General features: G+C 40.5%; 1 protein-coding gene across 1 annotated transcript; it reads left to right on the top strand.

Annotated features, from left to right (window-relative positions):
- The first annotated feature begins 2,448 nt into the window (after positions 1-2,448).
- On the top strand, positions 2,449-15,002 carry RABGGTB (Rab geranylgeranyltransferase subunit beta). The gene is made up of 12 exons (XM_054384554.1): positions 2,449-2,469; positions 3,330-3,601; positions 3,657-4,096; positions 4,209-4,285; positions 4,370-4,477; positions 5,485-5,682; positions 7,196-7,301; positions 8,627-8,679; positions 8,796-8,906; positions 11,051-11,176; positions 11,968-12,117; positions 14,758-15,002. The coding sequence occupies exons 1-12, from the start codon at positions 2,449-2,451 to the stop codon at positions 14,896-14,898; spliced, it is 1,803 nt and encodes a 600-aa protein (XP_054240529.1). The 3' UTR covers positions 14,899-15,002.
- The last annotated feature ends 298 nt before the right edge of the window (positions 15,003-15,300 follow it).

The following is a 15,300-nucleotide window of genomic DNA, read 5'->3' as shown; positions in this document are numbered from 1 at the left end:
AGAAATCATAATTATGCTGCTGCCTGAATCCAAATTGCCCATGCCTCCAATTTATTAGGTAGTCAGATCTTTCCATCTCTAAAGAGTATGTGGAAATGGAAAAAGTTCCTAAAAGGATGACAAAGATTATGAGTTTTCTGTCTGAGATGTAGCTTCTATATGAGAAATTACAAAAATGTCACTGTCATGGACAGTGTGAAAGGGGATTGATAGTTCACTGTCCCTTTCAATATAACTAGAATGCATCAAGTCAGCAGATGGCAGGGTCAAAATAAATGAAAGGAAGAGGGTTCTACACCCAGTGAGTAGTTCATTTGTGAAATTCATTGCCCCTGGATGAAATCAATGCTCAAATCATACATAGATTCAAAAAGAGAGTGAGACAATTCATGTAGGAAATATCTGACAAGGGTTAACACAACAAAGATACCAAAGAGAGGTATTTTTGGCTGAGGAAGCCATGTGAAGGCTCTGAAAAATATTTTTGAGGAAGTAGAGTTGTGTTATTATTGCATCTGTATGCAGTTCCCGAAGTGCTGACCTGTCAGAAAACAGGAGCCCTTTTTCTGCTTCCTAAGAACTCTTTAATTCTGAAAAGTAAAGCAGTGAAACACTGCAAGTGGTGCATTCCTGCCACTTCATGCAACTTGTCCTGCATGGAGCTGGAATGTCTGATTTTCAAATCACCTGCTATGCTCATGACAAAACTTTAGTTAAAAAGTTTGCATGAGAATGTCTAATCAAACATGGTAGACAATGAAATGTATGTGGGGGAACACATTTTTGTTAATTAATTTGTGTTAATCACTAATGTGTTGCAATTTAAGACTATTTTAGTAAATTAATTATTTCAGCTGTAGGTGAGCTGTTTTGAAAGGTGCCTTATTAGGGAAGAGTTAGCTTATGGATGTACAGGGGTTCAAACTACCACTGAAGAAAATTCTGTAGGGGTAAGCTCTGTTTTTTCTTACATCCTGTTTTTTCTTACATCCCTTCAACTAGAATCTGTCCTCTTTAAAATTATGGATTAATGGTCTAAATACTTTCTTTCAGCAAATGCCAGTAATCATTGCAGGAAATGAGCATCAGCAGAAAAAATACTTAGGAAGAATGACAGAGGAACTGATGATGTGTGTAAGTATAGCTGCTACACTGGAGCATATTAATAGTACTACTATTTTCTCTCTTTTTATATATATATATATGTTTTTTTTCCCCCCACTAAACACTGACATGGGCTTGCAACTAAGCCCGTTTTGGTTTGTAAAAAAACAGTGGCATTTACTGAAGGACAGGGAATAGTTAATGAGATACACTCAGTAAGAAAATAGAAGATACTGCTTGGAAAACTGTTGCTATCCTAAGTCACTTTAATAACCCCTTTTAGGTGGAATTTCCTTCAGAATGATTACAAGAGGGTCTTATTTCAAGTCCAGCATATTTTAACCTATTATTCCTTTCCATCAGTGTAGACACGTCTGCAGCAATAATAGCTGAGAAAGTATCATTGTGAGATTTCTTTTATTCTTAGATTTGCATAGACCCTTGGCAGTTCTAGCAGAATGGTCATTCCTGGGATTTCTGGAACATGCTACTCGGCACTGGTGCGGCCATACCTGCAGTACTGTGTCCAGTTTTAGGCTTCCCAGTACAAGAAAGATAGGGATTAATTGCAGCAAGTGCAGCACAGGGCCACAAAGGTGGTTTAGGGAGTGGAGCATTTCTTGTGGTGAGAGGCTGAGACTCCGATCCTGAATAAGGGGAGGCTCAGGAGTAGTCTTATGTATGTGCATGAATACTTGATGGGATGCAGTGAAGAGGAGAGAACCAGCCTCTCACTAGTGCCCATTGACAGGACAGGAAGCAGTGGGCACAGATCAAAACACATAAAATACCACAGGAACACAAGAAAAAAATAATTTTTTAAAAACTTTTTTTTTTTCTATTGCAAGGGAGATTGTACACTGGCAGAGGTTGTGGAGTTTCCATTCATGGAGATATTCAAAACTCAGCATGGTCCTTGACAGCCTGCTCTGGCTGACCTTGCTTGGGCAGGTGGGTTGCACTCAATCTCAAGAGGTCTTTTCAGACCTTGATGTGCCTGTGAATTCAATTTCTAAACAAGATGTCCTTGCCTTGGTGTGGTCTCTTTCATCCGTTATCTGAAATTAATGCTGGATGGCACAGTTACTGTTATCAGGCCTCAGTTTTGCAATGCTTATTTCTCAGATAGGCCACCTGGGAAATTAGTTCTTTAAATGTTTAATCACTATAAATTACCAGCTTCCCTGCAGGAAGAGCAATAATGCAACATCTATGATAAGTATTTGATATATGTAAAAAAACATTTATTTATAATATTTATACTTGGCTGTTCTATGCAACCAGCATACATCTCTAATACAGAATCAAAATGGTGTTCCTGCCTGGTATGTGTCTTTGGTGAACATGTGCCAACATCAAGTGTTGGTAAGCAACAAAATAATCCTCCTTAGACAGTTTTAAATAGGAAGCAGTGGAAGGGTCTTTTTTTTTTTTTTTCAACAATGGGAGTTATCCTTTCCTCCTCTGTGACTAAATTCTTGGATCTACTTTTTCAAAGGACTGAGGTAACAATGAAACTGAAGCTGTTACCTTGCTGCATTTCAAAGTAGAAAACCATAGTGTTTTAACTGAGTCACTAACTTCGTAGTGTCTTTGTCCATTGCATAATGCCTTGAGAATGTTTTTAATGTTTGTCTAGGAAGTTAATTAAAAAGCTTTTAATCTTGAAAGATGAGAGGCCAGTCAAGTGGCTAATCAGCTTGAAGACCATCTGTGTGCTTTGAATATGTACGCCAATAACAGAAAGAAAGAAGTTATGATTGTGACAGGATCATCCTTATCTCGCTGAGGAAGTTGGCAGAGTTGGATATGCAAACACCCTTAACAGCACATAACGCTAACGTGAGGAGGGGGATTCACCACCACCAGATGACTCCTGCAACCACACAAGTGTTTTGCTGAATCACGCCTTATGAGTATGTAACAGGTAGAAGGAATAATTGCATTAGAGAGGCGTGATTTTGTGGAAGCTCCCTTGTAAATAGCCACGGGCAATGTTGGGTGGCGTGCCTGGTTTGTGGAGCGATCCCCGCGCACCCGGCGTCGCAATAAATGCCCGCTTCCTAATGCCGCGTCGGTGCCCAGGAGTTTGATTCCCGGTTCGTTAACAACGCTACTTCTGGGCGTTGCACTGTTCACTGCGATTCCACAAAGTGCACAGCGGGCGTTAGCAGAGTTCAGATTTACCCCCTCACCTGTTTTATGATAACCTTTACTGTGGAAAGCCTGAACGCTTTCACACGCACATAGTTCGAGAGCGGCCCTGCCGCGGGCCCACCGAGGGGCTGCTGAGCGTTCCACGGTACCGGCCGCACACCGCCTCGGGGGCCGGTCGCCGTGCTGCCGTGCCCGGCCTGGGTCTGACGGGCGCTTACCGACCCAGAAAGGCCACGCCTCCCTCACGCCGCTCTGCTGCTCTAGGAGCGACCCGCCGTCCTCCCAGGGGCCGACAGCGGCCGCGCTGCACCAGCAACTGTAACAGGCTGAAGGGCCTCGTGTACGGTAGAACAGGGCCCCGAAGACGATGCTAGGCTGCCTCACTCACGCCCCAGTAGGGAACCCAAGCCTCGAAGGGCAGCTGGCGGCAGCCGGGCAGCTATAGCGAGGCCCTGCCAAGGGCCACTTCCTGCTCCGCCCCGCAGCCTGACGCTGCTTTCCGGTGCAGGCGGCGAAGATGGTAGGTACCGCTGGCTGTGCCGGGAAAAGGGCGCTGCCCGGGGCGGCGGAGCTAGCGCCTTTGCCTGCGGGGAGACGCGGTGGCAGGCAGCCGCCCAGGCCTGCTCGGCGGGCCGGGACCTGTGGCACTCACACAGTGCTGAGACTGTAGCACTCGCCACTCCGTTTGCGGAGTGGATACGGGAGCGCTGCTACCGCCTGCCCGGGGCGGGTCTGGCGATGGCAGGATGCCGAATGCGCCGCGCGGTAGCGCCGGCCTCAGCCTCGTTCCGGGGGCCTCATGGTCCGAGCCCGGCTGGAACCTTTGCGGCTAGGGGTGAGGCCTCCTGTGCTGTGCGCAGGGCTCTTCCGGGTGCTCGATTCGCTTCCGGAAAACTGGGGGGGGTTCAGCTTCTGTAGAAGGTTTTGTTTGCATCCTTCGTGGGAAGGATTGAACCGGATCCACGACTGGCGATGGGAGATACGAGCTCTACCTCGTGTTGAGGATGGCCAAAAAGATGTTTCCGCAACTAGTGTGGACTAAATTGTCCCTAGATGCTGGAGCCTCTCGAGCGGACGGTACAGATGGCGTTTTGGTCGTTTTTTGCAGGGGACGCCGCAAAAGGATGTTGTAATAAAACCCGATGCTCCAAGCACATTGCTCTCGGAGAAGCATGCGGACTACATAGCTTCCTATGGGACAAAGAAAGACGATTATGTAGGTACCAGTTTGTTTCTCTACAACTCTTGTTAAGAGTAATAATCACCCCCATTTAATTGCTTAGGGCTAAGAGTTAGATGCATGTTCACAAATTAATCGTTTCTTGCCCTGCAATCCAAAGTGTAAAAGAAAGGTGTCTTTGTTAATTTCTCTAGGTCTGTGATGAGTTTCGGCATGTATTATCCGAGTATAAATTTGAAGATAATAATTTAGCTCTGAGACCTGAGAAGTTAACTGCTTGTTACTTTTTCATTCACTAGAATGCACAAGGGGTAAAGCTGCATTTATACATTACTCTTCGATGGGACAGCAACTGAATCTCATTACAACAGTATTTTGTGCTTGCTAGACTTTATAAACACTTTAATGAGCTTCAGCTTCATAGTCACAGGCCACCAGATGTAGCCCACAATGGTATTCCAGATCCAGCAGATGAAAAATGTTAATAACTGTATATGTCTGAAGTGGCAGTTACCTTTACCATCCGTAAAAGCACTATTGCTTATGATAGTTGTGCTTAGGAAGTGCTGCATACAGAAAATAATGTTTTTGGGTAGTGTAGGTGATTTAACCACTTTAGGAGAATTCAATATGAAGTGTCACTTCCTAATGCAACTTCAGATTGTGGCACTTGGCAGTAAACTTCATTAAACCTAAGGCTTGTTTCTGTACCAAGATGGGTGCCAAGATGACATGATCTGAAGTAAATTGCTGCCTAACTCCTTGGATGTGTTTAATTTGACATTGAGCTTGATACTTGGAACTAGAAAACAGGAGGAGAAAGGAATGGAGTACACGTGGATATACATATGTGTACCTACAAGCACTCACATCTGTATTACAGACATGCATGGTTTGTCCAGTGAGTGCCTGCTGCCTAAGTTGTTAGTGGAGTGGAAGGTGGCTGACATACTACAAGCTGTTTGTAGATGTTAACTGTATTTTTGTTGCTCTGTGTTGCCAATGTGTTTATCTGATTAAGAACTAACGCATGCCCTCCCTAGGAATACTGCATGTCTGAGTATTTAAGGATGAGCGGTATCTACTGGGGGCTGACAGCAATGGACCTCATGGGACAGCTGCACCGAATGAACAAGGAGGAAATTCTAGCATTCATCAAATCCTGTCAACATGAATGTGGTGGGATAAGTGCCAGTACAGGTCACGATCCTCATCTCCTGTATACCCTCAGTGCTGTCCAGGTAAATATAACAGGGTCATTTTATTTTGATGACTGCAGATTTATGAACCAGGTATGGTCAGATGAACTCCAACGAACAAAACTTTAGGATTTAGCTATATCATTTCCTAAAAAATTTTCTGCTTTCAGTGATCCTTTAGTGGTGACTGTGTTCTTGATGAATTTTGTGACAGTCACCTTGAAATACTTCTTAGTTACAGGTTTTACTGGAGCCATCAAACTGAAGTTTCTTTAGGCTGGCAGCTTTTCCAAATTGCCCACTCAAGCTCCTTCCATAAATTCTAACCTAGTGTAAAGAGAAGGGGGTGCAGTTTGAGGTTATTTACTTCTGCATATTAGAGATGTTCTTAAATAAATGCTTGATGGTGTTGGGAGATGTTATCACGTTAACTGCATGCAGCTTTAGATGTGCTAAGCTAAAAAGTGCTAACAAGTGCTGATGTAAAGTTTTTGTGGTAAATGTAAACAGCATGTCATAGTGAACAAACACCATCTAGTCCTGTCTTCATATCCAGAATATTTAAAGGGTCATATTACGTTTTCCTTTGATCACAACAATAATTTCTGCAGATTTGCTTTTTGAGGAGTATGCTATGGTTGTATATTTTTCTCTTGCAGCTGCACATTCTTTTATGCATTTCCTCAAGACCAACATTTAATCTAACAGTTGAAAGATTCCAGCTAACTCTGGGTGTTCAAAGCCATAGCTGCTATTTTTCAGAATTGGCACTATAATATTGCATAGTTTGAACTTAATTGCTTGCTTCATAGGTTCTACAATTTATGACTAAAAACACAATGCCAGCTGGGGCTCAAAAGGAGTATTGTTGTTTTCACATGATATTTTGTCATGTGAATTTATTGGTTTAAACTGGTGGTGGCTCAGAAAACCATATTCCCTGCTATGACCTTTATTTTTCTTCAGAATTTATTGACTATACAATTTGTGTCTAATCATTTATACTTCCATTATTGCAATTTACTTCTACTCATTATATTTACAAATTGAATGTAAATAATCTTACCATTTCAAACTAATCACTGGCTTGGACTGTAAGTGGTATTAGTAACTAGCTGCTTAACTTCCCTTTGCACATATCCAACTAGCAGCAGTGCACAAGCTACATTTTTTTCACATCTACGATGTCATTATCCCATTACAAAATTAACCATAATCAAATCTCTGTTGTGCATAATACTAATGTAAACCAAGATAAACCTGATTATGCTTTTGAAAGGAGAACTGGAAGTTGGAAAGCAACAAGGCATGAAATGGTTCAGCTTGAATTGCTAATCTGAGAATCTGAATTGCCCACTTGAGCATTTCTTAAAGTTTTGGGGCAGGCAGATGAGCTGCAGCAAATGCAATTTTATTTTAATAAACCTTACCAAATAGTATTTACAGTCAATTAAAGTCTTTTATAACTGCAGGATTACTTTTGGTTTAACAAATAAATTGTAACAATTTTTGCTTCTTTGATTGTGACTTTTTTTATTTGTTTGTTTCCCCCTAGATTCTTACCCTATATGATAGTCTACATATTGTTGATGTAAATAAAATTGTTGAGTATATACAGAATTTGCAAAAAGAAGATGGATCATTTGCTGGAGACAAATGGGGTAATTTTGAAATGAAAATTTAGTGACTAGGTTGACGTGTGAGTCTGTAAACTGGTTTCCTTGGGTGTCTTTTTTTCCTTACATGTTTTATGTGAACATTTATTAGGTATTAAAAAGGAGGTTTTGTGAAGGACAGATTTGTTTCATTCTTTCATAAATATCCTAAACTTCAGTTCCATAGTTGTATTAAAAATAAATTCTCTGGTTCTTAAATGGTCAAAAGTTTTCTTATTTTATAACTGGAACATGCTTTGATATACTGGATATGCTCTTCCATGGGGAATGTTTGATGCTTGGTATTTAATAGCAGTCAGCTACAATCTTTATCCCTTTCAGCTGGGAAAAGATCTTTCACTGTATGGAAGTAAGAAAAACTGGGTTTGTACTCATGAACTTCTATTACTGACTTTGTTTCTGCACATAAATTCTTTACATGAACAAATGTACATAAATATTTAGTCACTCTAAAAATGTTTATCTGCACAGAACACTTACATTTGAATAAAATCTATTGCATATCAGTTGTTCTGGTAAAATTCAGCATCAATTCGTGGCAGTATGCGTATGCTGCTGTAAAGGGAGCTATTATGCAGTTCACTGCATCCTTTTTGTTCCAAGAATTGAAATAAATGTACTAAATGCACAACTGATTTAGGTGATTTCTGAAAGGTGATTACAGCACAAAGGAAGGAGTGGGAGAGCTGATATGGTACAGAACAGCTGTTTTGGTTTATGTGGTTCAGCTTGTGGATTTCTTAAGAAGAAAAGTCTTGCATCGTTTTGACCAAAAAGTGAATGCTTGTGGATGTTTTCATTCTGCTTCAGGTGTTTGTGCTTTAGCTTCCAGGTGTGAATATGCAAAATAAAATTTTTGTCAGTATTCCTCTAGAAACAGAAATTATTTTTACTTCTGCCCAGTTTTGGGGCAGATAAGAAGTTGTATCAGAGTGTTTTTGAACTGCTCTGAAATTATCTAATAGAGCATTAGAGATCAACTCTAATATTGAAGTTATCACTAATGGAATTAATGTGGATATAGGTCTGACTGCACCTGCTCAAAGTGAGTTGTTCACTTTCATGTGCAGTAAAAATGCAGATCACTTGAGCTATAATGTACACTTTCTAATGACTGAAGAGAGAAATCATGTGCTGGAAAAGGAACAGTACCAGGAGACAGGGTACAGGACAACAGTTTCTGGCTGATTTATGTTTTTCAATGTAAAACCTAGTATTTATACATTTTGTTCCATATTTTCACTAGTGATTTTAATGTAGTTTTGTTGTTGTTAATAAAAATATTTCTGATTTGTCCTCCCGTGTTCTAGGAGAAATAGATACAAGGTTCTCCTTCTGTGCTGCAGCAGCTCTTGCACTTCTGGTAAGTCCTAAATCATTACTTGGCACAAGTACAGAATCTCCTTTTTGCCACTGCTCAACTCCTGTTGCCACTGAGCTTGGTAGAATATAAAGAGCATTTGTTTCTCTGACTTGCAGGGGCGGCTGGATGCCATTGATGTGGAGAAAGCAGTAGAATTCGTTTTGTCCTGTATGAATTTTGATGGAGGATTTGGTTGTAGGCCAGGTTCTGAATCACATGCAGGACAGGTGAGATTCTCTTTATATGGAAACGTTTTAAATTTGCAAGAATCACATACCACCTATAAATGTTTCTTTACAACATCTGTCAGTAATGTCAGTTCATGTACCTTTCTCCTTTCCCAAATGCCTGACTTTAGCACCTTAGTTAAATAAACAAATAGGTAGATAAATCAGATGAGCAGAGACTTGGGAGGTTACAGTCTGGGAAGTTCATTAAGGGAACAACTCTTTGGAATGTATTTGAATGTTCTTATAGTAATGTTGGAATAGTTAGCTTGAAAATTTCTGGAGAATTTGAAAGGTATTAGTGGAGACACTGGGCAAGATCTATCACTGTGTCTGCCACAAATAATGAAACATGAAGGACAGTTGGATACTGTGTTTGATACTTAGCAGCTGATGAACTCAAAAGTGAAATGCAAACCTTCCTAAGGGGGGGAATCTTGCTTATTTTTTTGAGGTAAATCAGTTTTAAGATGAGATTAAATTAAGATGAGATTAAAATTCAGACATTTCCTGTGTTTTGTAGATTGTTTTACTAGTGGTGGGGAATTCTAAAAAATGCTTAGTAAACTTGGTCAAGAGGAGAATGCTGTGGAATAATTGAAACAAATGAGGGGATCTCTCAAAGAAGAGAATCTCAATGACTTCTAGCAGAAAACATTAAACTACCTTTCCTGTTTCCTTATTATTGAAGAGATTATTGCATGAATAAATTCATGAATAAAACTGAAAATTTAATAAAATATTTTAAGGCTATTGCAGTGATTTATTTTGCATAATTATCAGGTGAAACCTGGTACATGTACTTTGTCTTACCAGCTTTATCTATAGTAGTATTGTCCACGTAGTCTAAATGACTGGACCATGTTCTGGTGTTCAAGGAAGTTAGATGCAGTGACTGAACCTGTTCCATCTGCAGCAGGAGTTTCCTGGGAGGATTTGATCTGTTATGGATATTCACACACTTCCAAATGCTGTAAAGGGCAACTCCTTCATCTCCATAGTACTTCAAAAGTTTTCTGGGACTATTGTATTTATTTGCAGTATTCTTTCGTAGTGACTGGAGGATGCTGTTGTGCTGTAAATCCTTTTTCCCAGGAAAAACAAAACAAAACAAAACCCCCAAACAGATTAATCTTAGAATCATAGAATTGTTTCAGCTGGAGAAGACCTCTAAGATCATTGAATCCAACATTGCCCTAACACCACCATGGCTATTAAACCACGGTGGTCCCAAAGTTCCATGTCCACACATTTCTTGAACGATTCCAGGGATGGTGACTCCACCACTACCCTGGGCAGCCTGGCCCAGGGCTTGACAGTCCTTTCAGTGAGGTTCATCCCCTTGTGCAACTTGAGTCCATTTGCTCTTTTCCTATCACTTGATACTATGGAGAAGAGACCAGCCCCCATCTGGCTCCAGTCTCCTTCCAGGAAGTTGTAGTGAGCTAGAAGGTCTGCCCATGTCTTCTTCAGACTAAAAAAACCCAGTTCCCTCTGCTAATCCTCACCAGAGCTGTTCTCCAGACCCTTCACCAGCTCTGTTCCCCTTCTCTGGAACTTGATGCCTTTCTTGTAGTGGGGGGCCCAAAACTGAACCCAGGATTTGAGGTGCAGCCTACTTTACACAGCACAGTGAAAGTAGACCTGACATGACTAGATGTATATGGGACTGCCAGGATAGTTAATCATCAGAGTTAATGTATTTCTATAAGAGAATTTGTTTGGTCTTTAGTTTATCTTCCATAAGCCTTAGGGCACAGGAACAAACCATAGACTGGATGCAAAATTTTCATGCAGAAATAAATTTGAGTGCACTGGCTTGAGAGTCTCTGCTTTTAAAAGGAAATTGTATAGCTCTGCCAAATCTTTTAGGATCTTTTTCCACACATTACATTAATGTCTTGTGTTAGTAAAATCTGACTCTTCTGTAATTGCATTGTGCAGCTCGTAGCTTTATACAAACCCAACTGTAACAGTAACAAACTTTTCTAATGGAAAAGTGAAACTTTCTGAAACGAAGTTAAAAGCTGTGCTTATTGTATTGTTTGCATGACCATATTCCCACTTTTAGATCTTCCTGCATATAGTCTGCTGAACTGTATGTAGTTTTTAAATACACAAAAAATTTATGTCTGTAATTTTAGATCTATTGTTGCACAGGATTTCTGGCTATAACAGATCAGTTGCATCAAATAAACGTTGACTTGCTGGGTTGGTGGCTTTGTGAACGTCAGCTGCCTTCTGGAGGTCTCAACGGACGACCAGAGAAGGTATTTGGCAGCTTCTTTTGTTTGTTCAACTCTTAATAAAGACTATTTTTGCTAAGGCTGAAGTGCTTCCAGAAAATGCTGTGACTTCTATGAAATAGTAAATGTTTCAAAGGAGTCAGCCCTGAATTTTGATTCTTCTTTTTGTCACTAACGCTTGTCACGCAGTCCTTATCTGTGGTTGGTTTGAGCCCTCAGTTAAGGAAGTGCATGTGCTGAGGTCTGGCTTGCTGACCCCTTGAGCCAGTATCCTGTTAATCAAGGCCTGACTCTTTTCTGACATTAGGAATTAAGTCCTCTGTAGGATTTGCACAAAAATCATTGTTTTTACTGAATGAAAATCCTGAGCATAGTAGTGTTCCATATCTTACTAGGAAACTCTGTAACCTAGAATAATCTCCACTAGCAAATAGGTAACCAAGCAACAGATTTTTTTTTTTTTTAATTAAATGAGTTGATTTGAAGTTCTTTGTACTTACTCCCGAAAAAGGCACTGTGGGTTTTTAGTCTCTCCCACAAAAGGTGAAGGCTGTTTCAAAATCACATGCTTGTGGTTTTGCTTCTTGGAGAAGTGAAAAGGCTTGAAAAAAAGAGACTTTCACTTGCTGAAAAAGGAAGTCTGAAAAGAAACTACATCCAGGAACTTCTCCTTCATTCCAAAGAATTTCTTCTAAGTGTCGTTTCTCTGCAGCATTGTTAGGCAGCACAGCTAGCAATTTGCAGAATTGCCAGTATAAATTGAAATAGCATGTTTAAAACAAAATCAAGTAATAATCTACTTCTCTGCTTGCCAGTTGCCTGATGTATGTTATTCGTGGTGGGTGCTAGCATCTTTGAAGATGATTGGTAGATTACATTGGATTGACAGAGAGAAACTACGCAGCTTTATTTTGGCTTGCCAGGATGAGGAGACTGGAGGATTTGCTGACAGACCAGGAGATATGGTAAATAATTCTTCAATAAATAAAACATATGTATAACATTTCAACTGAAAAGGTAGATTTTCTCTTTTGGGTGTAATTTGATTCATGATCCAGGTATGAGCATTTTACAGAGCCTGCAGTTTGTGTAGAAGGACAGACTTGGGTGGAATTGCTTTTGCAGGCTTACTTGAGGGGCACTTTCACTGTCATGTCCCCCACTGCTGTTGCCATTCCCTACGAATTCTGATTTGGTGCCCATAAGATGTACAAGACAATTTCTCACAAGGCCATGTGGAAGATCTCTGTAAAAAGCCTGTGTTTGTTGAGCTTTCTTGGATGTGTGGGCTTTGGGTTGTTGCAGTTAGCTGGTGCAGGTTAAATCGTTTCAACTCTGGGTGGTTTTACCTCATCTAAATGAGTCCTAAGTTTTTACTAAAAGTACTTACATGCTAACTTTTGTTCTGTACCATCCCAGCCTCTAAATAAATTATCTCAGGGGCATTTTTCTAAATGAGGGAGGAAGAAGCTTTTGTGATAACATTATGAAGAGGCTGGTGGTATGGATTTTCTGCTTGGTTGAGAGAGCAGTTGTGGATTAGCTGGTCTGTTCTCTCTGGTTTCAGGCAGAAATAATTGAGAATGTCCAGGACAGATAAAAAATACTTGGAGATTTCAGTGCAATTCCTATAGAACACTTGGCTATTTGTTTGTCAGTGGTCAGGGGGGAGAGTCTTTGCTGTTTTTGTTGCAGCTGACCATGTTTTCAGCTTTCTCCACAAATGCATTAAAAACTGAAGTAGTTTTCTGTTTCTTTGCAAGCTGATTTATTATTAGGGGAGGGAGAAAAGTCTTTTTACTCTGGTCTATTATTTGGGATATGTTTTGGTGTTCTTAAAATGGGAAGATTTTTGTATTTCTAAGGAGCTCACAGAAAGACTTTTTTGCCTTTGTGGAGTTCTCAAAGAAAAGCCTCCAAGTCTTAATGCTTTTCTGCCTTTGAGATTAAACTTGAGCTGTTGAACTGTTTTTTGTCTTGCTTAGAAGAGCAACTTTGAAAGCCTTTCCTCTATACCTAATGCAGGCATCCTTGGATTTTTGCATATTGAGTTATGGTTGTTTCATATCATATTTGCCTGACATCTATTGCTGAAGTGGGCACTGCCTTAGAAATGCTGCTGGCTACAGATTTTTACTTTGTTCTTGCGGAAATTAATTCCTAATAATTTCTATTGCTTTGGGTGAATTTTTGGGGGGGTTGTGTTTGGTTTTTAATTTCCTTGTTGGTTTTGGGTTTTTGGGAGGGGTGGATTATGGGTTTGGAAGGATGGGGTTTTTTTTGAGGGGATTGGGGTTTTTTTCATTACTATTAGGTTCTAGTCTTTTGATTTGACATTGTATTTCAGCTTTTGAACTGCTTAACCAGTAAGACAGCTCTGCCATCTTTTAAGTTCCAAGCAGCTGCTTCTTGATTACTTAATTTTGTAGCTGTGCTTATTTGCTGCCAGTTGTAATTCAGCAGGTTTATGTGCTTTAAAGAGAAGTGTGGAAAGGAGCAGACAACATAGCAGCAGATACATCTAGGAAACTGGGTTTCCTGAACATACATGCTGTTCATCAAGAGGTTGAATCTCTGGCTTCAATTGCACACTTCCCATTTGGGACTGTCTCCCCTTCTGGGCCTGTCCATCTGTACAAGGAAGTTCCATCTTGCCATATCTGAAGTGTGCTGTTTATTATTGTTTTGCTACATTCTTGTTTGTTTTACCCCTCCTCTGATGGCCACACACTCATTCTGGGAAGGAGCAGATCTACATTCTTGTTTGTTTTACCCCTCCTCTGATGGCCACACACTCATTCTGGGAAGGAGCAGATAGACATATGTCTTGAGTTTTTACCACACCTGTAATGTGGTTATTGCCCAACCACTGAAGAACAACACTTGCTATTCTAGTGCAGTTTGAACCTTCTAGGCTGCAATGCTCAGGGATCCTGTATAGACCTGTAATGGGCTAACTCAGATTAGGTTGCTATAGTATAGAACCTCTGCAGTAGGATCCAGAATTCCCGCTCCTGCAAACAGGATGTTCTCTACACAGACAGCACAGGTACTTTGGGGTAGCATTTTGTAGAATGGCTAATTCCACTGGCAGGATGCTTATCTTGTGAGACTTCATAGTCTGTTGCAGTGATGTAGGGATACAGGCTTTTAGGGAAAGTTCATACAGTGAAGGAATACCTGGATATCAAGTAACTGCTCCTGTCTCTTCTGGATTTTCAGCTTGCTAGCAGAGTAGGTTGCTTCTCTCCTCTCAAGATTACACAGCACAGCTCTGTACTCAGACTGTTAAAGAGTTTTATAACATTGCTGAAGAGCAAATGGGAAATTTATGGAAGTGGTACTTGTAGGTGATGAAATTTGCTTCTAAAATGTTTATTATCTTTGCTTCTGCTGCCCTACATACTAATGGAAACAGGTGGCTTCCTGCCAAAATCAGAGTTGAAAATCATCTTAGCAGCAAGCAATCAAGTAAATCGTGGTGCATTCTGTAGAAGTTACCCTACTTGTCAGCACAAAGGAAAGTTTGTTCAGTTGCATTGTCTTCTCTAGCCATGAAGATGCAAACTTCTGGAAATGACCACAAGCTTGCTTTCTTCTCACAGGTGGATCCATTTCACACCTTATTCGGAATGGCTGGACTATCTTTATTAGGAGAAGAACAAATTAAGGCTGTCAATCCTGTCTTTTGCATGCCAGAAGAAGTCCTTCAAAGAATAAACATCCAGCCTGAGCTGCTGAGCTAAACCTTGGAGAGGCAAAAGGCCGATGTGCCTGGTTGCTTTGGTTTTGCTGAGTGAAGTCATCTCATCTCTGGAACGGTTAGATGTGTTTGCATCACAAGAGTAAAGCAGCAGCTCTACTGTGGGCTTTGCCGCCCCCTAAACTGTATGGGGACAGGCTGGCTCTAATAACTGAGTGTAACATGTTCTTTGGTTGTATATAAGAGATGTAGAAACAATTCTAATCTGTATTTAAATATATGGGCCCCTGCTGCTTTTGGTTTTGATTTTAATACACAAATCAACGCAATAGTGTGAACGCTTGTTTTTTGTGTTTCTGTGGTATCAACCATGCTGTTGTCTGTCTTTTCACAAGCAGGTTTTGATGGTAGATCACACAAAGCACTTTAAAAGAATATGAAAAAA

The sequence above is a fragment of the Indicator indicator genome, chromosome 10, assembly GCF_027791375.1.
Source record: "Indicator indicator isolate 239-I01 chromosome 10, UM_Iind_1.1, whole genome shotgun sequence".
In the NCBI taxonomy this organism is placed as follows: Eukaryota; Metazoa; Chordata; class Aves; order Piciformes; family Indicatoridae; genus Indicator; species Indicator indicator.
The sequence above is the reverse complement of the archived record's forward strand: the minus strand, read 5'-3'. Positions and strand labels throughout refer to the sequence as shown.